Genomic DNA, 23,143 nt, shown 5'->3' on the forward strand with positions numbered 1-23,143 from the left:
CCGCATCAACGTGCCAATTAAGCTTTAAGTTGGGGTGCAGGAATTTGTTTCTCTTTTGGAGGGATTTAAGGATAGTGAACCATTGCTGAACATTGTTTTTTGCTGAACATTGTTTCACATACAAGCAACATATTGCAGCTTGATTCCCAAGTAGCATGACCAAGAAATGACGTAAAGTTCAAATCAGCACTGTTCAGTTTGCTCCACAGAGCAAAAATCCCAGGGCGAAAGAGCATTGTTCGGTGGAAACTATAAGGCACAAGGATCTTTAGGTTCCCCATAGTTCTAGCATGGTTCGGTGGCCATTTTCGACTACTGCTAGTCTGGTAGAAAGCAGTCGTCATGTTCCATGTAGAATTGGCCAACAAGCGACATAAAGGTGACTTAGCTAAAAGCACCAAAATAACAAGTCTGCTTCCTGCCCTAAAAAATCAGGTATATATCCACACTGGTGGAGGTCCTCCATGCTCAGAACCAGTCGCGATGAAGGTATCTGTGATAGGCATACGCACATTCTCCTGATCCGGGAATGGATGTAGCACGCAGGAGTGACAATCGCACATCTCGCAAATTCTCTCCGCATTCTTGTGCCCACATGCAAGTGTTTCACTCATCAAAGGTTGCGGAAATTCAAAGTGACAATAGCAGATCTTGCAAATGATATCCGCTGCAAAACAAGGACAGCGAGAGAACATTGAGAGGCAGCAAGATAGGGAGGACCATGGGGAGCGGGAGGGGACATACAGCTGCCATTACGACGAGTACCCCACCAAATAGGAAAACCCAGGATACTATAGCCTTCAGTAACTGGTTCATCTGATATCAAAGAAAAAGAAAACCACAAATCAGATTCAGCCAGTACAACAGTAAACATACTAACAGTTTCATTCTCGAAAACAAAACCCAACATATACAAAATTAGGGTAGCCAAAGTGCAATGGTTAGAAGCACCAAAATCCTCATGCTAGAGACAATGGTATTAACCACTTTGCAAAGGTCTCTTAGGTCAGCAAGAAACATAGGTTTTGCGCGAAGGGGGGCAGAGTGGCTAACAGCTTCAAAGTTGCCTTGTTCAGGATTTTTTTTATTTTTAACCTTTTTTAATAATATTTTAATTTTAACCTGCTATGGATTTCATTTACATGGTGTAGCCCGTTTGATCGCGCCAAGTGTAGTGTCGCGACAAGTAGCCTCTTTCGCGCCACCCCTCTTGGCGCGACAGGGCTGCCACGCTGGCGGACCACCCCGGAGCTGCGCCAGCGGGGCGCTGACGTGGGCGAGTCTGTCGCGCCACATGCATTGGCCTAATTGTCGCGCCAGGTATGTTGGCGCGACAAGTCTGCTCTGCCGCGTCAGTCTCTCTCGCAGCCCAGAATGGGTTACATTTTAGCCGTCGTGGCGCGAGGGAAGAGGTTTGTCGCGCCACCCAGGATGGCGCGACAATCGCCTCACAGAAATGGCACTAGGGCCTGCTTGGTTCAGCTCCAAAATTTACCTTGCCAACATGATTTATGCTATCATATAATATGGGCACTGATTGAATGGCGGTGGCCTGGGAGAGAGTAGGAGAGGGCACAACTGCACAAGAGAGGGAGGGGGGAGCCAGAGAGGTGAGCGCAGGAGGGGAAAGTAGTTTGGCTGGTAGAGCCAAAATATGGGCACCGGAACACCACCGATTTGACCAGAGACTTCGGCGTGCCGATTTGTTTTGGACTTGAACCAATCAAGAGCCAAACTTTGGGCATGAAAATAGTATTGGCAGGGCACATATTTGTAAAGACTTTTGATCCATGGCACAAATTACTTAATACGAGCACAAATACTTTAACACAAGCACACATAGTTTGTCACAAAGCTAGAAGCACAATAAGATTAACACGAGTACAAATAGTCCTTCACAAGCACAAATGGTCCTTCACAAGCACTACTAGACCATCACATGCACAAATAGTCCATCACAAATTCTAATGTCGAGAGTCATTACAAATATGAATAGGTTGACGGCGGCCTTCTAGCGGCGGCGACGGCGTTGCTCTGGAGGGCTGAACGGTTCATTGCGGCGTCGTGCGCGTCCAGGCTCCGTGGGCACAACATTGGCGCTACCAACGTCGGTCCGGTCACGGCCACGACGTTGCTGACGTGGAGGAGCCGGAGTCTACACGGCCTGCACAGGATTATTGAACTTAGCATGCCGCTCGTATTGTTTTTCCAAACAAATTGAGACTAACTTTAGTTACCTGGCTAGATTCCCCCTGTGTCTGCGTGTCTGGAGGAGCATCGAACATCTGTGACATCCCAATGACCTCAAAGTCTGGGTCCTCCTCTCCTGAGCCACGTTGTGCGTCGGACTCCTCGGATTCTTGGGGTGATTGAATACCTTTCCCCCTCGAAGCAGCACGGGAACCCGTTCTAGTGGTCGAACGAGAAGGGGTTCTGGCGGTATCTTGACCGTAGTGAATCGGGGTCCGCCTGCTCGAAGAAGCGGCATGTGCACTAGTTCCTGCAGCTTGTGGGCCAGGGGCGAATGCCTCGTCCGGCCTAGCAATGCAGTTGAGCTTTGCGGCCATCCGCTTGCAACTACGGCGGACTCTCTGCAAGATAGACGCATACGTTACTCCTAATGTATTTTGAGAGACATGTTATAGAGTCAACCAAAGGATGGCTTACTAACCTCGGCAAACGCCCGTAGGTGTCCCCCACCGTTTCCTCCTTGGCTAGCATGTGCCATTGCGACACCGGCCTCGTTAGCTAGTCGGCCGAGTTGTTGTGCCTGAAACGACTAAATTAGTACAACATGAAATGGAAACAACAATGTATAAAAGAAGTCTTACAAGAACTTAGCGCATGACATACCATGTAGTTTTGCAAAGGGGCCCTCTCTGGCTGAACTCCTGAGCGAGTGATATCATCGTACTCGTCGACGATGTCATCATCATCGTCGGTGTCCTCGCGATCCTCTATAGGCTCAGTGTAGCGTGGCGGCTTGATTGAAACTCTTGACACTGAATGTAGCCACCAAAGATAGTCTTTGTAATGGTTGTGCCTATGCGCTGGACCGGAATCAGGGTTCATCCTATGCCTTTGCTCCCACTGTCCAAGAGGAACCGCGTGTTTCACACGCCAGTCATTTTCAGTGTATCTTTTCTTCCTGTCAATTCTGCAACAAATATGTAGTTGATATATAAGGAGTTGCCGCGGGTGAGGAATCAATAATAATTCAAAGTGAGTTTGACAAAAAATGGTGTTGCACCTGTGCAAAGCTTGGGAGGTCGAAATAGCTTCTGGGGGGAAGTCTTGTAGACGACCGAATTGTCTTTTCACACGGTGGGGCAGGTGGAGCTCGACGGCGAAGAAGTAAATCAAAGGAACAACGCTCCTCCATAATTCCTCATCTCGTGTGCACATGTCGCTGAGGCCCAAGTTCTCGAGCTCATCTCTATCGTAGGGTGTCCAAAAGATCTGCAACAATAGTGATCATGACAACTAATTCGCACAAAACAATGCAGATATATGTTAGGAGATGCTTCAGGAGTGAGTACCTGATTTTGCGTGAGGCAGTCAAGTTCATCCATGTAGTGCATGTAGCGGCGCGCAGGGTCCCCTCTAACTGCTCCCACATTCTTCCAGCAATAAGCAACTGTTGGCCTCGATTCTGGGTCATGGTGCGGCCAAGGCTACAAAAAATAACCACAAATGGGTTACAAACACAAGTTATAGTAATATTAATCAAACTTTGCTTAACGTCATCGTACGTACCTCTAATTCACCACGGTACGGCCGACCTACTGGAAAACTTTCCCAAATCCAAATTTGCAATAGATAGGCACACCCTCCTAGGTTTGAGTCGCTTGCAACCCGCCGACATGCATCACAAAGTTGTCGGTACAACCAAACAAGTGTTGCCGACCCCCAGCTGTACTGTGCAATGTTTTCCCACTGCTGACCAAGAATAGGTAGTACCATCCATGATATAGTGTTGCCTGAACCATCCGGAAACAAGAAGCCTCCAAAGAGGTGCCACACCCAAACACGTGCATGGCACTCTACAAGTTCTTGAGGTGCTCCTTGGGGGCAATGGTTGAAATTTTCCTTTAGCCAAGCCGAGCTCACCCCTGAGGTCTTTCTATCCTTCACTCCCCCTGGTGGTTCTGGTGGACGAATCCCAACCTGCGCTTGAACCATATCCCTCCATCCATCACTCTGTATCATGCCAGTGACTGCATTTCCCTCCAGAGGTAGTCCAAGAATCATTGCCACATCTTGTAGAGTTATGGACACTTCACCGCAAGGCAGGTGGAAGCTATGTGTTTCCGGCCTCCAACGGTCAACAAAAACAGTAAGAAGGGGTGCATCCATCACTGGCAGACCCGCGCACACAACTTGAGCCAAAGGCAGCAACCCAGCCCGACGCAAGTACGACGTGTACCGCTCATCCCATCGGAGAGGCGAGTGAGTACGTGCACGGAGGGGCTGCAGCGCCTGAAACGGGAACATACAATAGGGTCAGTATCGGTGTAAGCCATGTTCACTTCATGCACATATATTTTGCAAAAGAACACTTACTTCCCCTTCGTCAGCTATTACGTGTGCGCGGTGCTTGGAGTCGTAGAACGTCTCCAGTAGGGGAAACATTGGATGAGCCATCCTGCATAGACGAAACGAAGCTTCATTAGTACCAACAATTGCATGTCCTCAAGCATATTCTCGAACTAATGGAATTAAATCTTAGGAACTACACAACTATTTATGGCATTGTGATTCTAAAGTCATTCCATACTAGTATGGAGCCTATTATCCATTACTCAAAAAAAAAACATTATGATTCTAAAGTCATTCCATACACAAAAATCATTAGTGCAGCTCCGTCATAACTACAATGGAGCCCAAGGATGTCACACCCCATTTCTTTCACTAGTTCTCTTATTTTTTGACTTGCATTACTCCAACTAATACTCTCATTGCCACAACCTAATCCTAACAAATGTAATATTTGAGACATGCAAGTCATTCCTCTCGTTAAATTCGGGAGCAGAGAAGCATCTGAGTATCACCTAAACATCCATTTATGAGCATACTACCATATACAATATATATCTTCAAATCAAAAAGCTAACCCTAATCAACAAAAACCACTAAAATCTAGCAATGCACAAGAAAAATCGAAGAGAGAATGGGGGCAATACCTTCGGGGGAGGGGCCGGAACGTTTCCCCCCACTTCCCCCCCTAAAACGACGGGTTTTGGGGGGGGGGGTCGCCGGCGGCAGCAGGAACAAGCCGCTGGGCTCGGTCTGGAGGAAGGAGAAAGGGAGGGTGGGGGAGGAGGGGGCCGGCGCGGGCCCAGGATGTTGCGGCTATCGCGCCACCCCGCCTGGCGCGACAGGCGTATACGTCACCAGTCTGCGTGGCGGGCCGCTGCTCACCGCCGCTAGCGTGGCAGGCCTGTCGCGACCAAACGGGCTATACCGTGTAAATAAAATCCATAGCAGGTTAAAATTAAAATATTATTAAAAAAGGGTTAAAAATAAAAAAATTCCAGAATAAAACTTGCTGGGAATCACCTTGCCACCCATCCAAGGAGAATAGGAAAATACGACAATTTGTCCTATCCTAAAACATGTGCATAATAACCATAATGTGGTGCATAGTGTTGCTAGTAAAGCCTAAAGATTTAAGGGTTGGTACACAAGGAAATGAAGAAAAGTGAATAGATATTTCCAGAGAGGGAATGTAGGCATAATGCAATCATCAAAAATTAATTGTCCGACATTGAATAACAACAACAACAACAAAGCCTTTTGTCCAAAGTGAGTTGGGGTAGGCTAGAGATGAAACTCAAAAGACACAAAGGTCATGGTTCAGGCATGTTGATAGCTAGTCTCCAAGCGCTCCTATCCAAAGCTAACTCCTCAGAGATATTCCAATCTTTGAGGTCTCTCTTCACCGACTCCTCACAACTCAGTTTAGGTCTACCTCTACCCCTCTTTACCTTATCAACACGCTTTAGCACCCCACTACGCACCGGCACCTCCGGAGGCCTCTGTTGGACATGTTCAAACCATCTCAACCGATGTTGAGTAGGCTTCTCCTCAATTGGTGTCACCCCTACCATTTCCCGAATAGCTTCGTTCCGAATTCTATCCCTCCTTGTGTGCCCGCAAAACCACCGTAACATCCGCATCTCTGTTACACTCAGTTGCTAAACATATCGCCTTTTTGTAGGCCAACATTCAACACCGTATAACATCGCCGGGCGAATCGCTGTCCTATAGAACTTACCTTTAGCTTTTGTGGCACCCTCCTGTCACAGAGGACACCAGAAGCTTGACGCCATTTCAACCAGCCAGCTGAGATTTTATGCCTAACATCTTCATCAATGTCTCCATCCTTTTGTAGCATCGAACCTAAATACCGAAAAGTGTCCTTATGGGCCACCACTTGCCCATCGAGACTAACGTCACCACCCTCATGCCTAGATGCGCTAAAATCGCACATCATGTACTCGGTCTTGGTCCTACTAAGTCTGAACCCTTTTGACTCTAACGTGCGTCTCCACAGCTCTAATTTTCTATTTACCCCTGCTCTACTCTCATCCACTAGCACCACATCATCAGCAAAGAGCATACACCAAGAGATATCACCTTGTATGTCTCTTGTGACCTCATCCATCACCAAAGCAAATAAATAAGGGCTCAATGCCGACCCCTGATGTAGGTCTATGTTAATAGAAAAGTCAGTTGTGTCACCACCACATGTCCGGACAAACGTCATCGCATCCTTCTACATATCCTTGATGAGGGTAATGTACTTAGTTGGGACTTTGTGCTTCTCCAAAGCCCACCACATGACATTTTTCGGTACTTTGTCATACGACTTCTCGAGGTCAATAAAGACCATGTGCAAGTCCTTCTTCTGCTCCCTATATCTCTCCATCAATTGTCGCATTAGGAAAATCGCCTCCATGGTCGACCTTCCAGGCTTGAACCCAAACTGGTTTTGGGTCACGATTGTCACTCTTCTTAGGCGGTGCTCGATAACCCTCTCCCAGAGCTTCATCGTATGGCTCATCAGCTTAATCCCACGGTAGTTAGTACAACTCTGAACATCTCCCTTGTTTTTGAGGATCGGTACTAATATACTTCTTCTCCATTCTTCAAGCATCTTGTTTGACTGAAAAATAAGGTTAAAAAGCTTAGTTAACCATACTATCGCTCTGTCACCTAGGCATCTCCACACCTCAATGGGGATACCATCAGGGTCCATCGCTTTACCGCCCTTCATCCTCTTCAAAGCCTCCCCGATCCCTGCCTCCTGAAATCTCCTCACAAAACATTTGTTGGTATCGTCAAAAGAGTCATCTAGCTCAAAGGTAGTGCCCTCATTCTCCCCATTAAATAGATTGTCGAAGTACTCTCGCCATCTGCCCTTGATCTCGTCATCCTTCACTAGAAGTCGATCCGTCCCATCCTCGATGCATTTGATTTGGTTGATTTCCCGTGTCTTCCGCTCGCGGATCCTAGCCATCCTATAAATGTCCTTCTCCCTTTCCTTCGTGCCTAGTCGCTGGTGCAGGTCATCGTACGCCTTACCCTTTGCTACACTCACAGCTCACTTTGCAGTCTTTTTCGCTAATTTATAGCTCTCGATGTTGGCTGCACTCTTGTCAAGGTGGAGGCGCTTGAAACATTCATTCTTCTCCTTAATAGCCCTTTGTACCTCGTCATTCCACCACCAAGTGTCTTTCCCTTCCTGTTTGTCTCCCCTACTCACGCCAAGCACCTCTGAGGCCACCTTCCGGACACATGTCGTCATCTTTAGCCACATGTCGTCAGCATCTTCTCCTTCTTCTCAAGGCCCCTCACTTAACATCCTCTCTTTAAACGTTTGCGTCACTTCCCCTCTAAGCTTCCACCAATTCGTTCTCATAATCTTGGCACGTTTGTCCCGGTGGACACGTACCCGAAAACGAAAGTCCGCCACCACAAGCTTGTGTTGAGGGACAACACACTCTCCAGGTATCACCTTACAATCTAAGCAATCACGTCTATCCTCCCTCCTAGCAAGGATAAAGTCGATCTGGCTCGAGTGTTGTCCACTACGAAATGTCACAAGATGAGATTCTCTCTTCCTAAAAAGGGTATTCGCTATCAACAAATCGTAGGCCAACGCGAAGTTCAAAACATCCTCCCCCTCTTGACTCCTGCTACCATACCCAAAACCCCCGTGCACCCGCTCGAACCCTACATTAGTCGCACCCACATGGCCGTTGAGATCTCCTCCTCTAAGGAGTTTCTCGCTGACAGGCACGTTACCGACCATACTATCCAGATCTTCCCAGAACTGCTTCTTGGTGCTCTCACTAAGGCCTACCTGAGGGGCATAGGCACTAATCATATTCACAGCCGAATCTCCAACTACTATCCGGACCAGGATAATCCGGTCGCCTCGCCTTCTAACATCTACGACTCCATCCTTAAGGCTCATATCGATCAAGATACCGACCTCATTCCTACCCGATGTTGCCCCCGTGTACCAAAGCTTGAATCCAGTACTCTCAACCTCCTTCGCCTTCTGGCCCTTCCATTTAGTCTCCTGAACGCATATAATATTTACGCGCCTCCTAATTGCTACATCAACTAGCTCTCGCAACTTACCCGTTAGGGACCCTACGTTCCAGCTAACTATATGAATTCTAGTTGGCTCGGCTAGCTTCCTTACCCTTCGCACCCGTCGAGGGAAGTGCGAAGACCCTTGCTCATTTATCACTACACCCGGGCGTAGATGTAGCGCGCCACTCAGGTGACGACCCGACCCTTGCTCACTTATCATCGTACCCAGGTCACGATACGACGCGCCATTGGTGGGGTGGCGGCCAATTGTCCGACATTGAATATGGAAAAAAAATAAGAAGAAAAAAAGCAAGTTAAAAAAAAGTTAAGACAGTGACTATGCGTGCTGATAAGGGAACAGGTCACCTATTCCTAACTAGTACTAGGACCACAAACCCCTCAGATTAACACGGTCGAAAGCCAACTTAAAGTATTTTAGCAGTAAGGAATACCTTCTAGTATATAATAAAGTTTCTCAAGGGCAATCAGCTGCAATCTTTACATGGTTTTATGCCTTCAGATGAGATCCCCATTTTTTTAGGTAGATAAATCTGTCAGTCGAAAAAGAGAACAAAACAACTTTGGGTGGAAAATAAATATTAGTATGCTGTAACAAAAGCCGGCTGATTTCAACTGATTCAATAGTATTTTGTGAGAGAGAATAAGCTGGAACAAGCTGAAATAAGTTGAAAGCAGACAAACCGAAATAAGTAATTAATGATGCATAAAGCTGGGTAGAAGTGATCAATACCTAAGGGGGTGCATGTAATGACTCCTGTGAAATCAAGGCTATGCATGAGCTCAAAAAAGAAGAGAGTTCGTGGAGCAGGCAGAAAGGAGCACTTGCGACGTGCCACAAAGTTGCCATGAGTCCAGCGAGTGCCATAATGCCACCTGATATATTTGGTCACCTCACCGGGAGCAGGTTCATACTCGTCATTCTGATCGATTGAGGAATAGCAGAAAACTAAGTCAATACAGACAGAAATGTAAAATTACGAAGGAGAAGTCAATCAGTTCAATGGTTTCATTTAGTATGTTTTGTCAATCCAAAGTTCTGATAATATCAAAATCCAGAGCACTGTTGTATGTGTATTGGTAGGCCCTAATAACAAGAGCAAGTTAATTTGATATGCAGGAACGCTGGGCAAGGACGGATAGCACAGATGACCAACCGGATGCATGTAGTTGTAGTGCTGCAGGCATTCCGTAACAAGCTGGCGCTGGATGGCTAAGCGCTTGAAGTGCCCCGGCTCCGTAGCTCTAAATACAAAAAAACACACACGCACGCACGCATCAATGCATCGTGGAATCAAGCGTAGGCAAACGGTTTCCACATGGATGCGACTAAGCAAGATCAGATACATCAGCTTAACTGAATACAAGGAACTGGATGGAGAAAGAGCGAGTGATGATTACCTGCGCCTCTCCTCCCGAAGCCTCTTCAGATGTTTGGCGTCCAGCACCTTACAGAGAGGGACGGGCTCGGTATCGTCCTTGTTGCGGCGGGAGAAGGGGAGCGGCAGCCACCCGCACGTGCGGCGGGACGAGCGGCGCGGCGCCGATGCAACCGCCGCCCTTGCCTCCGCCTCCCCAGCACCCGCACCTGGTTGGCTGGTTCATCGGGCCCAAGCGCTGGCTCGGCTCCGAGGAGGAGACGAGACTCCGCCGCCGCCGCCGCCGATGCAGCGGCGCTGATGCTTATCTCCATGGGCCACGGCTGCTCCGATCCTCGCTTGATTAGGCCCAAGCCGCCTACGTCCGGAAATTGTAACGGGCCGAAAATCTCGGCCTTGGCCCACCCGTTGCACTCGTCGGATCATGTTGGGTTGGGCTATTTTTCAGCAGATTTGATTGGAGTTAGCGCGTCAGGTAGCCCATGATATGACCATCTGCACAGGCGCGTACTGTGTCCTACACGGCACGAGCACGACGGCATGACCCGCCCCTTCTGGTGCATGCGCCAAAGAAAAACGGGACTGAATTTATGGTTTATACCTTTAAAGTAGACGAAAATTCGAACTTGGTCAGCTAAATATCAGGTTGCTTTACGGTAAGCTCGTGCAGAGCTGCGGGTGGTCGTCTTCTGTTTGAGCACGAGCGAGCCCGTGCAGGCGCTGCATCTGCATGCTGCCAATGACCACCGAGCGCGAAATTACGTACTACTCGTGATCACAGCAGGCATGCCATGTCCAATCACTTCGGACGAGTCTTCTCTCCCGAGTCTTCTCTGACTTTTGACCCAGTGACCAACACCTCTAGCTTCCACTACGCTACGCTCTGCCTCTGCCCACGTACGCCTACCTCACCTAGCACCGGCCACGATCAACGGCAAACTGGCAGTCGGTTTACCGAGTTTCCGGTCAAAACTGCAATCAAATCAAACCGTTAAAAAACACAAACGAATCGTTTGCTCGTTGGTGAGTCGACGCGACGACTTCAGAGCCCACGTCACCAAGGCGCGGCTCGCCCCAAGAAGCCCGGTCAAATCCCCGATGCGTGCACGGCCGCACGGGCACGCGTAGAGCACAAAGCGCGGCGCGATATGCCGCCGCCGCCGACGGCCGCTCGACCCGTATACCGCCCCACGGCTCTCCGCCTCTCCCACCCCGTCCGTCTCGGCTCCGCCTGGGGCAGGCGCGTCCTGTCTCCTGTGCACAAGCGGCACGACGCGCCCCTTCCTCACCGCGCCAGCCGCCAGCCAACCTTCTCGTCCCCATCCGGTTATCCCCTCCCCCTCCCTCGCGCTATAAATAGCCGCCGTCGCAACGGTCCGCTCCTTCCCCTCCGCTCGCACGCGCGCGCCGCGTCGCATCGCGTGCCCCTCCCAGGCCCCGGCGCCCCCCAATCCGGCTGCCGAGCGCCGCAGCAGCAGCAGCGGGGCGCCCCATCCCAGCCGGCGCCATGGCGGTGGACCGCGTGGTCGAGGGCGAGGAGGCGTTCGAGGAGGTGGACCCGACGGGGCGGTTCGGGCGGTACGCCGACGTGCTGGGGCTCGGCTCCGTCAAGAAGGTGTACCGCGGCTTCGACCAGGAGGAGGGGATCGAGGTGGCGTGGAACCGCGTCCGGCTGCGCGCGCTGGCGGACCGCGACCCCGGCATGGTGGACCGCCTCCACGCCGAGGTGCGCCTGCTGCGCTCCCTCCACCACGACCACATCATCGGCTTCCACAAGGTGTGGCTCGACCGCGACGCCGGCGTGCTCAACTTCATCACCGAGGTCTGCACCTCCGGGAGCCTCCGCGAGTACCGCCAGCGCCACCGCCACGTCTCCGTCAAGGCGCTCAAGAAGTGGGCGCGCCAGATCCTCGAGGGCCTCAACCACCTCCACACCCACGACCCCTGCATCATCCACCGCGACCTCAACTGCAGCAACGTTTTCATCAATGGCAACAACGGCCAGGTATACCTTCCACACATGATCCCCAGTTCGTTTGCCCCCAACCGTAATCGGCTAATCCCCTCCCCTCCTCCGCAAATTGCTCCTTCCGCTTGAGTGCTTGATTGATCCCTATCCCTTCGTCAATTAATCCTAGCAATTTCTTCAAAAAAAAATCTAGCAATTTCTATTGTGTCCGAGGCCATCAGCGCGTGACTCTCTTCTTTTGAATTAGAAAAACGCGATAAGACCAAATTTTAGGATTTTGATGGGAATAGAATAGTGGTAGGTCCAATTGAAAATTTGAATTGGGCCGGTTGGTTTTGTTGCTGGTTGTTGGTGCTGCTACTCGAGATCGAGATGTACACCGACCCGCGCATTAGGGCATTAGGCGATTAGCGGCGGGGCCCTCTGGTCGCTTTTTCCGCTTCTTTTCTGTGACGAACCTGTAGCTCTCCGCGCCAGGCAGGCAGGCGAGGCGAGGCAAGGCGAGAGAGATCTGAAAGGCATCTCACGAGCTGGAACCTAAGATACGCCTGCTTCCGAGCTGCGCCTTTGGAATAAAGGAGAAAAACCCCAAATGATGCACGCCTGCGCGCGCTTTAATTTTGCTACTATACGTTAATGGCGACGATCGCTTTCTCGCTAAATCCAGCTAAGCTAAGCAAGAGCCGGCGAGATTCCGCACGCGTTGCTTGCTTTGCTCGCCCTGCTGGATTGGATGCGGCCTGCGTCTGTTAGATGTTGCTTTCGATCGGAGCAGCTGAGGACCATTGCATTGCGTTGCGTTGCAGGTGAAGATCGGCGACCTCGGGCTGGCGGCGATCGTGGACAAGACGCACGTGGCGCACACGATCCTGGGCACGCCGGAGTTCATGGCGCCGGAGCTCTACACGGAGACGTACACGGAGTCGGTGGACATCTACTCGTACGGGATGTGCGTGCTGGAGATGGTCACGCGGGAGGTGCCCTACTCGGAGTGCGGCAGCGTCGTGCAGATCTTCCACAACGTCACCCGGGGCGTCCCGCCCGCGGCGCTCAAGCGGCTCAAGGACCCCGAGCTGCGCGGCTTCATCGAGCGCTGCATCGGCCAGCCGCGGAACCGGCCCTCGGCCGCCGAGCTCCTGGAGGACCCCTTCTTCGACGGCATCTGCAGCGGGGACGACGACGCGCTGGCTGACGCGGCCACCGTCGTCGCCGGCACGCCCGTGCCGCGCCCCAGGAGCTACGTCGACGACCTCGACGGGCTCCGGCTGGACTGACCGACCATCAGTGCCAGGATTCCGCTCCTTGTGTTAACGTGTTTTAGAATGCAGAGGAAGAGAGGCCGGTGGTCTTAGCGAATTCCTGCAGGCCGGCGAGCGATTGCAAATTTGCAAGTGTGTATACTAGATTACTTACGTCTCCCTGGCGATCGGTTGAGTAGTTTTCACTGTATCTGTATTCTGTACCAATAATCGTTGTTGCCTTTTGGGCGAGGTGAAGCGCTGTATTTGACTTTGCTTCCTGATTCTGTCCGAAAGAATGGCTGCAGATTTGAGTTCCCTCTGAGCTGGATAACGAGCCGTGTAAGCCGGGATGCTGAACAGCTGAGATAGCGCGTAGACGTGAGGGTGAGGCCAGCATCCTGGATCTCCGGGGCCCTGGGGCCATGCCAAGCTCGATCGACCTCCTTCTCGAGTTTGTTTTTCCTTGACGCCTCAGGAACATCATGGGCAGGTAGCCAGGTATGACTGCAAGATGCAGACAGACTGTCAGGCAATCCTTCACAGGTTGAGGCTGGGGCTGTGTTTAGTTCCCCAAAAAGTGCCCAAAATTTTTCATTGACGCACATCACATCAAATCTTTAGATACATGCATGAAGTATTAAATGTAGTTAAAAAATATAACTAATTGTACAGTTTGGTTGTAAATAACGAGACAAATCTTTTGAGACTAGTTACTCCATAGTTGTACAATAATTGTCAAATAAAATCGAAACGTGCTACATTAATATTCGCGAAGTTTTTCGCGAACTAAACACAGACTGGATGTGACTCTTTAAAATCCAGGTCTCAATCCAGTTCACCAAACGTTTCTGGAAATGGGCCTCTTTGTGACCCTCAGGCTACACCTGTTAAAAAGCTCAAGGGTCATCAACTTGTAAGGCTGGCAGTGGCTTGCCTTTTGCAGGTCCACTAAGAGATGCTTATGGCATGATTGACGATTATAGTTCGGATAAACTATTTGAGTGTTTGCACCAGGCAGTTGGGCTGATCAGCTAAGAGAGCTGGACCAGTTTGAGTGCTTGACTGGCTAACTGAGGCGAATCCAAGAACAACTCGGACCAGGCCTGTTGAATGGCTTGTATTTCTGTGGGCTGGGTCATGAGTGGCCCATATTCAGGAAGAAGTCCAATAAAAAACAAGCTTTATTCTGATTTTTTAAAAGCCTCCCTACTTTCGTTTAGGAATCTGGTTATATCTGTACACCAGCCAATCCTGCACACACCGCACTCACCCACCCGGGGAACCTTATCCTGAATTCACAAGGTAGAAGGACACGGCACAATTTTGGTATATCTAAATCAATAATCATGCTTGACCTACCAACTTTTTGCAATTGGACCAAAATGGCTTTATTAAGAAAACGAATAATGTGCAAGGGCCACTGCCAAACTATCTGGTGCGTGATTATCTAGTGATCCTTCCCTCTTCTCCCTTTGTTTTTTCCACTAGCAGTTGGGCACGTGTGGCGCAAACGTGATTAGCTAGTGATCTTTCCCTCTTCTCCTTTTGTTCTTCCACTAGCAGCTGGGCACGTGTGGCGCAAACGTGCAAAATCTTGATGCTACATATAGGAAATGTAGCTAAGTTGCTGTATTGCTAGCCCGTTGTGTAAAATTAGATACTTCGTATGTTTTTCTTTTTAAGAGGGCAAATTAAATATATGTCTTTTTTCGCGTGCCTCCCAGAGTTACCCATTTTTTATTTTCCAAATCATGGTTTTTATCAACTCCCAAAATAGTATGGGGAAGAGAAAAAATAGATCATCTCCAAGAGTTTCCTATACTTCAGTTGGAAAAGGGATTGGGAGTTACAATGTGGTGCCTATTTTTGAGCACAAATATGGGGAATATGCCAATTGTTAGGAGATGGGGAATTAGAATAGTGAACTATTTGAGAGGATTTTTTTCTTTTTCCAAAAAAAACAAAGGATTGGGAAGAGAAATAGGGAACTATTGAAGTTGCTCTAGAATTATATGCATTCAAAATAGTCCTAGCAATTTGCCTTTGGAATCAAGCTGATTTTGATTCCCATCTAGATCATAGATAATTGTCGTCCAAATCAAGTATGCAGTTAACCACCAACCATTATATTTGAAGCACGAGGGATTTGCAGGGCCAAATGTTTGCCGTACCCAAGCTTGAGTCATCTACCATGAAGAAGACAAAGAAAAAAAAACAAAGAAAATATTAGGATTGACAAAATACAAGCCGAAAGCTGAAAACTACGCAATTTGCTCGAAAATCCATTCTAAAAGCTGTCGATAGCCTTTTTGTCTCGGAAGTTGGACTGCGATGCCCCTATATATTGCATTGTATATTCCCTGAAAGTGCTCAAATGTGAATCACGGGCGTCGCCGCCCTCGCACGACGACCCGGCGTCTCCGGTCAGTCGTTTTCCACCGAACCGAAACAAAATCCCCGCCCGTGGTGAAAGTTTCCCCGCCCCGAGCCCCCGATCCCGACGCGCCCACGAGCGGCGCCACGAGACGAGAGACGAGGGAGGCCTCGAGAAATCTCAACGCGCCCGTGCGGTCACACCACGCGCTAGGCTGCGTCGTCGATCGGGAAGGAGCAGGGGCGCACGGGAGTTTGGCGGCTTCCCGATGCTCCGTCACAGCGGGAGGAGGACGACGACCTCAAATTCCCCGACCCCAACCTCCCCCCGGGCGCCGGTGGTGACACATCCGCCGAGTTAAAATATTTAATTAAACGTAACCGTCATCATTTAAACACATCAGTCACATTAGTTTAATTAAGTGTAACTAGACAGGCTGTTTCCAACCCACAAGCCGATCGAAACATACCAGAAGTCTCGCACGAAGACGAGCGCAGAAGGTACCAGCATGATAAAACTTTACAAAAATAGTAAATAATATTAAGACTTTTACAAAACAGCCTTAAATTTTAAATTTACAAAAGAAATAATATCAGCAAAATAGAATCTAATTTACAGAGCATTTTTACTAGAGAATAAATAAAATAAACTAAATAAGTCGAGAACTACCGAGACGTGAAGACAAGGCGCAACATCGAGCCCATCGATATGAAACCTAATTAGCACCTATATCTGAAATAGGGTAGACAACAAACCCTGAGCAACTAATGTCGGTGTTTACCGCCAATCCTGATCAGGGATACCCTTAGCAGTAGGGTTTGTAGGTAGGGATCGACTACTCTAGAACTCGATGGTACAAGGAACACAAAGATTTAGACAGATTCGGGCCGCGAGTCTGCGTAATACCCTACGTTCTGTATGGTTTGTATTGCCTTAGGTGTTGATGATGATTATTTGGAGGGGGTCCTTGCCCGCCCATATATATCCGGGGGGACAGAGTTACATGGAAAGTTCTAACCGAGTACAGTTGGAGTCCTACTACAACATAATCGGGTAGTTTCTTTTGTACTGCAGCTAGTTCTATGCCTATTCGGGTAGTTACAAAAGAGGTAAGGTACATCCATGAGCTATCCCTTACTCTAGAACATTCTATGTCTATAAGCAGTCCCGCTGTCTCGGGTCTAACAAGCCACCGAGCTCTTTGTAGCCGAGTCCTGCAGGCGTCGAGTACTTGGCTGGGCGTCTTCGAGTACTTCAAGTAGTCAGAACATTCTTCTGGTTGCTCCTGGTCCTTCCTTCAGATACGTCGAGTAGCCCTTCAAGTACTTCTGTTTGCTTCGAGGCTGTGAGGTGCTCAAGCCCCGAAATCTTGATCATAAATGGTGCGCGAAGTACTCGCGCTCCATATGGAGTAGCCCCCGAGCCTTAGGTTGAATCACAGAATCAGACTGAGGGTCACTTCAGTCTATTTGCTGAAAAATAAATCTTTGATGCCTATATCCAGCAGCCCCCGAGCCTTAAATCAAAATCCCTTTTGCTGCGAGTTGCCCCCAAGCGTAGATTTGGAATTAAGGATTTAAGTCGTAGCATCAGATTTTATCCTTCAGATTATTTGCAGGATTCATCAGATCCGGAACCCGAAAAGACCTCTTTTTCGGGTAAAATCCCAGAAAAATAATATAATTGGATCCGCCACACTAATTACACCCGAAATAATTTCAGGAATAAAACCCGGGATGTACGGCTCTTTGTGCTCACATGAGACGTTACTGTTTGGAGAATCTGCATTATTGCAGCTTTAACTGCGTCCATGAATGCTGCCATGAATGCGTCCGTGAAATGTGCACTGTTGATTCACGGGTTCTCCTTCAGCAAGTCTCTTTGTGGCTATAAAAGGCAAGGGAGAGACTTTTGCCAAAAGCACCAAAGTATTGCGACCATGGCTTTTCCTTGGTGTTCTTACTCTCGTCCTCCTGAATTTTACGTAGTTTCTTCCAACAAAAGATGCTAGAAGAGAACTTACGAGTGACAACAGAAGTCTCTGCTGCCTCCTCCTACATCCCTAGTGCTCTCATCGGATCCATGCTGGACATCATGTCCTTGCATCGTCCAATGAGGTGTGGTGGAACCGCCCAATTTATCCTAGCTTAAGAGCGTTGGCTGGATTATCCTTGTAAAAGGGTTTGCTGTGGCGGAACCGCCCAATTTATTCCGGCTTAAGAGCGCCCGATCACCTTTTTACAAGGATAATCCAGCCAACGCTCTTAAGACGGAACAAATCTGGTAGTCCGTCGGGTTTCACCCGATTCAACCACCAACAACCATATCTCAGATATGCGTACAAGATCGTTTGCATGGGAGCATCAGATATTACACACAGGCGTCGAATGTAGATCAGGAAAACAAGATGAGATTTATTATACAATAAGCACCAACCTTAATGCAGACCGGTTCTATAGAGTTTCAAACGTACATCCTGCGGTCATAGGGTTTGATTGTTAAGCTGGTCTTATCATAACAAGAGTTTATAAAACGTCCGGAGGTGTATGGACTCCACATACACTCTGGGTCTTGGTGCTTCACTCCTGTGGCTCTTCCTGCGGAGCTTCTAAAAAATATTTAAGCACAAACACTGAGTACGAAGGTACTCAGCAAGACTGACCCGACTACACAAGTATAAATATATATAGGATCAAGGAGCATGCAAGGTTGTATTTGGTGGACTGGCTCATTGTTCAAACATTTGGACTCCAAAACAGCAACTTCCTAAACCGAGACTCATATATAGACACTAGACCTAAGAATAAATTTAATTCATAGCCATCATGATAACTCTAGGTTCACAAGCAACAACTTGTATACTGGTCGCATCGTAATTAGATACGATGTTTAAGCGAGATCAAACGGCATTCATATCCGAGAATCGTGGCGGTTCGAATCGATTTACATCCTGCAGGAGATAATTGGGCACACGTCACGCACAGTTTCTGGTAAACTGTACATGGCAACCTTTCACGAGGAGGATACTAAACCCTGAACCAAGCATACCCAGACCTGGGTTCGCACCCCCGTGAAGGACCCCCCGTCGGGCCTGATCACGACACGGGTTTCAGGCTACGACCCCGCCAACTTCCCACGCCAGGTGGGGTAACACTCAGTTCAAGTATTTAGGTCGACCAAGCTACCGGGCTTACTGGTTCCATATGTCAGCATATGACCAGTTTGTTCAACGTCTGATCAAGGTTAAACATACCATAGTTCCTTATTTCTTTCTTTGAAAGTGAGGACAGACCAGAACTCCTCTTCTGCTATATACTCAACGATCATCATATTTGCCAACCATTGTCTGGTTTTATCAGGTGAACCTTCAAGTAATATCTGGACCTTTGGTTGCTTTTAGCGTGGATTCCTTTTAGACATTTTGGTTTGATCTATCTAGTTGAGAAGGTGGCAAAGATGTCATTAAATCAAGGATGTTGAACATGCATCAATTGGGTTTCAAGCAACTCCTAGACTTTGAGCCCTTTATTATCCAAATTCTGCTACTAAACACTGAAATCGGACAAAACAAAAGTTGTAGAACTGACATTTGGCTACACTTTTGCTTTCAGGCTCATGTTCAAATTCGGGCTCTAAAATAGCCAAAAATTGCTCTGAACATAGCAGGTTCAGGCTGTTTTCAGGATTTTCGGAATTTTGATTCAAACTGACCCTCTTTGAATTTGATTTGGAACATCTTGCTACACTTTTCCATGAGAACAAATGGAACCTATGTAAAGCCTGAACATCCAAGTTTCCATTTTGGTACTTTTCATCCAAAAATTCTGTACAAAATATCATTTTATTCATTTCCAAATTCAGCCATTTATCACTGTTTTCAGACTTGGCAGAATCTCTCTTTGCTGAATTGTTGTTTTCTTCAAACTTTGAAGCTTTCATACATTCTCAAAGCATCATTTAAACTTCCCAAACGTAGCACCATTGCAAAGTAGATACTTTGCACTATCTTTTTCATGCCAAACCAAGGTTGACTTAGTCAACAAAAGGTCAAGTAATTGGCTGTTAAACATGGTTACTTGGCCATTTTCATCATTTCATGTAATTGAGTCAATGCTCTCTCTCTTTCTTTGAATTTGAATTTCAAACCTATAGAACTTAATCTGCTGTTTGACAATCTTCAAAGGGCTTAGCTTTCAAACCTTTCAAACTTCTCAAATTTGGACTAATTCGACCAAATTTGACTTCTTCTCCTTTTATTTTCTTCTTTCCGTATTCTTTATACACTTAACCCTAGTTAATTAGGGTTAATCCTTGCTCATAAAAAGGTGGGCTGTAACATGAGGCAAATTTGGGGTCGCTGGGTTGGGTCTTGTTGTGTCACATCCTTTGGGTTGCTTGTTTATGGGTGCCCAAGAACTGACATCTCTGGCGGAAAAGCTTGATCTTGCCACAAGGTGTTCAGGGAGAAGGAGAAATTTCTCTGCAAGATGCTACAAGAGGACTTGCGAGGTGATTACTGTAATCTGCCTCCATACTCTTGTAGCTTATCTCCCTGAATACAAATATCTTTATTCCCGAAATGGGAATAACAAGTTTGTACTTTGTCACAACCTCGGGCCAATCTAGCTGCAGCAGGTGTCGACTAGAAACTCTAGGAGATCCAGGCAGCAAGCATGCAAGCCCGAGTCATTTGTAAAGTTATGTACTAAGAAGTACTCGAGTTGTAATGTCGAGTAGTTGTACTATGTCGAGTACTTATCCTTGTTTTGGAATGTAATCCCAGTTAAGGAAAAGGGTGTCGAGTTGTCGACTAGGGATGTGAGTGTTTTCTTTTCCAGAATGTAATCTGAGGAAAAGAAATGTCTCTCTAAAAATCCCTTTTTTCCGCGATTTGCAACGGACTTTTGGCCTATTGGGTGTTTTTACCATGTTGCCACCGTTATTATAAAATGAAGCGGTAACTTAGGTTTTACCCCACCGACCGCCACTTGTTTTTACTGCTTTAGATCTGTCTTTCCGTTCTCGAGCTCCCAGATCCAAAGTTCTTGCTACATTTTGCTCCCCACTTTCGCCCTAGGGTTCCCGCCAGTGTATGCGCGTGAAGCGATCCGTAGATTTCCGGATGGCCCCCAAGAAAGCGACCAAGGGGAAAGGTGTGGCTGCAAAGCCAACCCGTAATGAGGGTTAGAACACAAGTAAGTGTTCTCAATCTGACTTAGATTCTCTGGTGTCGTAGGGTCTTTTAGTTCCCAGATCTGTTATCCAATGGCGTCCTACCTTGGGTTCAGATCATCCGTATGAAAATATGAAGGAAATCATTGCTTTCACCTCATACTTGGAACGAGGATTGGGGTTTCCTTGCTCTACTTTCTTTTCTGGACTCCTGCGCTACTACAGGATCCAGTTGCATCATCTGACCCCAAATTCCTTTGTCTATATTTCCATCTTCGTGCATTTATGCGAAGCTTTTCTGGGCATCGAGCCCTATTTTGAGCTCTTTCGCTTTCTTTTTCATTTGAAACCGCAGCCCAACAGATTCGTCTTAGATGTAGTAGGGGGCGCGGGTCTCCAACTTAGGCAAAAGAAGGATAGAGTGTATATCCCTTATGACCTTAGTAATAAAGTAATCGAATGGAGACCCAAGTGGTTCTATGTCGACAACCAGTCGAGAAGTTTTCCCTCCATTACTCCCGGCCCTCCAATCCAATGGCCCGAGTGGAATAAAAAACCAGTCGACGAGAGTCAAATATCTGAACTACTCGCGCGGATTGCCATTCTAAGGCAAAATATGTTGACTGGGGAAATAGTCATGTTTGACTGGATGAAGCGAAGAATCCAGCCATTGCAGGCTCGGGAATCGCTTGGATTCCAGTATCAGGGAACAACTGATCCGTCAAGATACTCGAAGGAAGAGATCTCGGATGATGTAATTCTTAGTTGAGTACAACGACTTCTGAAGAATGTAAATGAAATCCCAGTTGTTCCTGGTACATTTTCTGCTGCGAATCCACCGAAGCAGGTACTTGATAAGAGTAGTCAATTCATGGAAATCGAGTACTTTACCATAGTGTAAATCTGATAGGATTTGCTTTCTGTAGGAGGACGTGGATCGCTTTAAGAGTAGTCCTTCGCTACCAGACATTTATTCACCCTTTTGTTCTTCTGATTTGTTAATCAGATCTTAGTATGCTTATATGAGGTTTTATATAAACAGTACTGATATCCAGACTTGGTTGTGCAGATTAGGCAGCGTCTGGGGAAAGGAGTGATGGGGAGCACAGCCCCACTTCAAGTGCTGATGCCCAGACCGAGCGCCCAAGGAGTAATCGGTCAGTGGCGAGGAAGCGTAGCAGCTCCTCCCATACCACTAGCGACAGGTAAGTAGCTAGATATTTTGCAATCGAGTACTTTCTAGTTGTCGATTTGCAAGTTTTGATTTGAGTTTTTGCTTTTCTTAGTCCGGCGGCTAAGATGTCATGGACCTCCCCATCTGGGGATGATACTACGGTGGGACAAACTGTCCCCTCCACCACAGTGGATCCATCCAGTGGGATCGGGGCTACTCATTCAGCGAGTAGTTCTGATATAAATAAGACCATTGATGCGGATAAACTAGCCATGATCGCAAAGCCTGCCCGCAAATTTGGCATCAAGGGGTTTGCCCTAATAAGAGCTCCTGCGTAAGTTCTTTAGAACTTGTATGTGTAGGATCTGTTTTGAATCTAGTAGTTTGTAACTACTTTGTCTTTGTAGAGATGCAGTCCTGAGAGAGGACGTGGGGGCTGAGAGCCACTCGGATTCTCAGCCGGGGCTAGAGAAGCCCCCGAGTACTCCTAAGATGAATACTCATGATGTAGAGGTGATGGCCAATAGTATGCTTCTGGATTCTCCATTGCTCAATCCTGAGAGGGCCAATGAGGAGGATGGTGGAAGCAGCAAGCTTCCGGGCGAAGGAGAAGGCGAGAAGCTTCCTGAGGGAGGCGATGATAAACAGCCTACGGAGACCCATACAGGTAAGCTTGTAGTGCCTTGTAGAAAGGTATCCTTCTGTTTGCTCTTAGTGTGATTAAGTAGCATGTTCTTTCTTTAGATTCCCAAGTCACGGGAAATACTGTAGGAAGGATTGAAGAAGTGCCCAAGAGGGCTATTGTTGTGGCGAGTACTTCCCAAGTCATATCGGGAAGTGACTTGCCAAGAGAGAAGGTGGAGCTAGCTTTCAAGCTGCTGGAGGTAAGTAGTCGAATGCTTCGAGTATTTTTTTTAGAGTAGATCGAGTAGTATACTGATCTTTTTGTTTTGCAGGAGGCACTGGGGCGAAAGGGTGTCCAGTCGCTAGATGAGACAGAGCTGAATGCTCTCAAAGAGTGGGTTAAGATGCTCTCATCAGAGAAGACTGCGCTTGAGGGGGAGCTGAAAAAGCTTTCCCAATTTAAGAAAGGTTAGTCTTTAGCATTTGATATGCACTCGACTAGTAGATCCGCTTGGTGTTTATAAGATTTTCTTGTTAATCGAGTACACAGCTTGTGCCAAATCTTTAAAGATTCAGGAAAGCTTG

At 47.8% G+C, this 23,143-nt stretch overlaps 3 protein-coding genes across 3 annotated transcripts; 1 reads left to right on the forward strand and 2 right to left on the reverse strand.

Annotated features, from left to right (window-relative positions):
- Positions 1-64: 64 nt before the first annotated feature.
- On the reverse strand, positions 65-10,736 carry LOC120662904. Its single transcript, XM_039941957.1, has 6 exons — positions 10,660-10,736; positions 10,027-10,221; positions 9,783-9,870; positions 9,359-9,548; positions 745-816; positions 65-667 (listed from the first exon to the last, which is right to left on the reverse strand). Exons 1-6 carry the CDS (start codon positions 10,734-10,736, stop codon positions 432-434), a joined length of 858 nt encoding a protein of 285 aa, XP_039797891.1. The 3' UTR covers positions 65-431.
- Positions 1,824-5,247, reverse strand: LOC120661801 (serine/threonine-protein phosphatase 7 long form homolog). The gene is made up of 9 exons (XM_039940756.1): positions 5,184-5,247; positions 4,564-4,645; positions 3,757-4,479; positions 3,540-3,674; positions 3,251-3,459; positions 2,854-3,157; positions 2,672-2,770; positions 2,238-2,591; positions 1,824-2,164 (listed from the first exon to the last, which is right to left on the reverse strand). Exons 2-9 carry the CDS (start codon positions 4,642-4,644, stop codon positions 2,156-2,158), a joined length of 1,914 nt encoding a protein of 637 aa, XP_039796690.1. The 5' UTR covers position 4,645; positions 5,184-5,247; the 3' UTR covers positions 1,824-2,155.
- Positions 10,737-11,233: 497 nt separating the features above from the next.
- Positions 11,234-13,498, forward strand: LOC120661803 (probable serine/threonine-protein kinase WNK5). Its single transcript, XM_039940758.1, has 2 exons — positions 11,234-12,009; positions 12,780-13,498. Exons 1-2 carry the CDS (start codon positions 11,512-11,514, stop codon positions 13,245-13,247), a joined length of 966 nt encoding a protein of 321 aa, XP_039796692.1. The 5' UTR covers positions 11,234-11,511; the 3' UTR covers positions 13,248-13,498.
- Positions 13,499-23,143: the final 9,645 nt, after the last annotated feature.

This window comes from Panicum virgatum, chromosome 2N (assembly GCF_016808335.1).
Source record: "Panicum virgatum strain AP13 chromosome 2N, P.virgatum_v5, whole genome shotgun sequence".
Classification (NCBI taxonomy): domain Eukaryota; kingdom Viridiplantae; phylum Streptophyta; class Magnoliopsida; order Poales; family Poaceae; genus Panicum; species Panicum virgatum.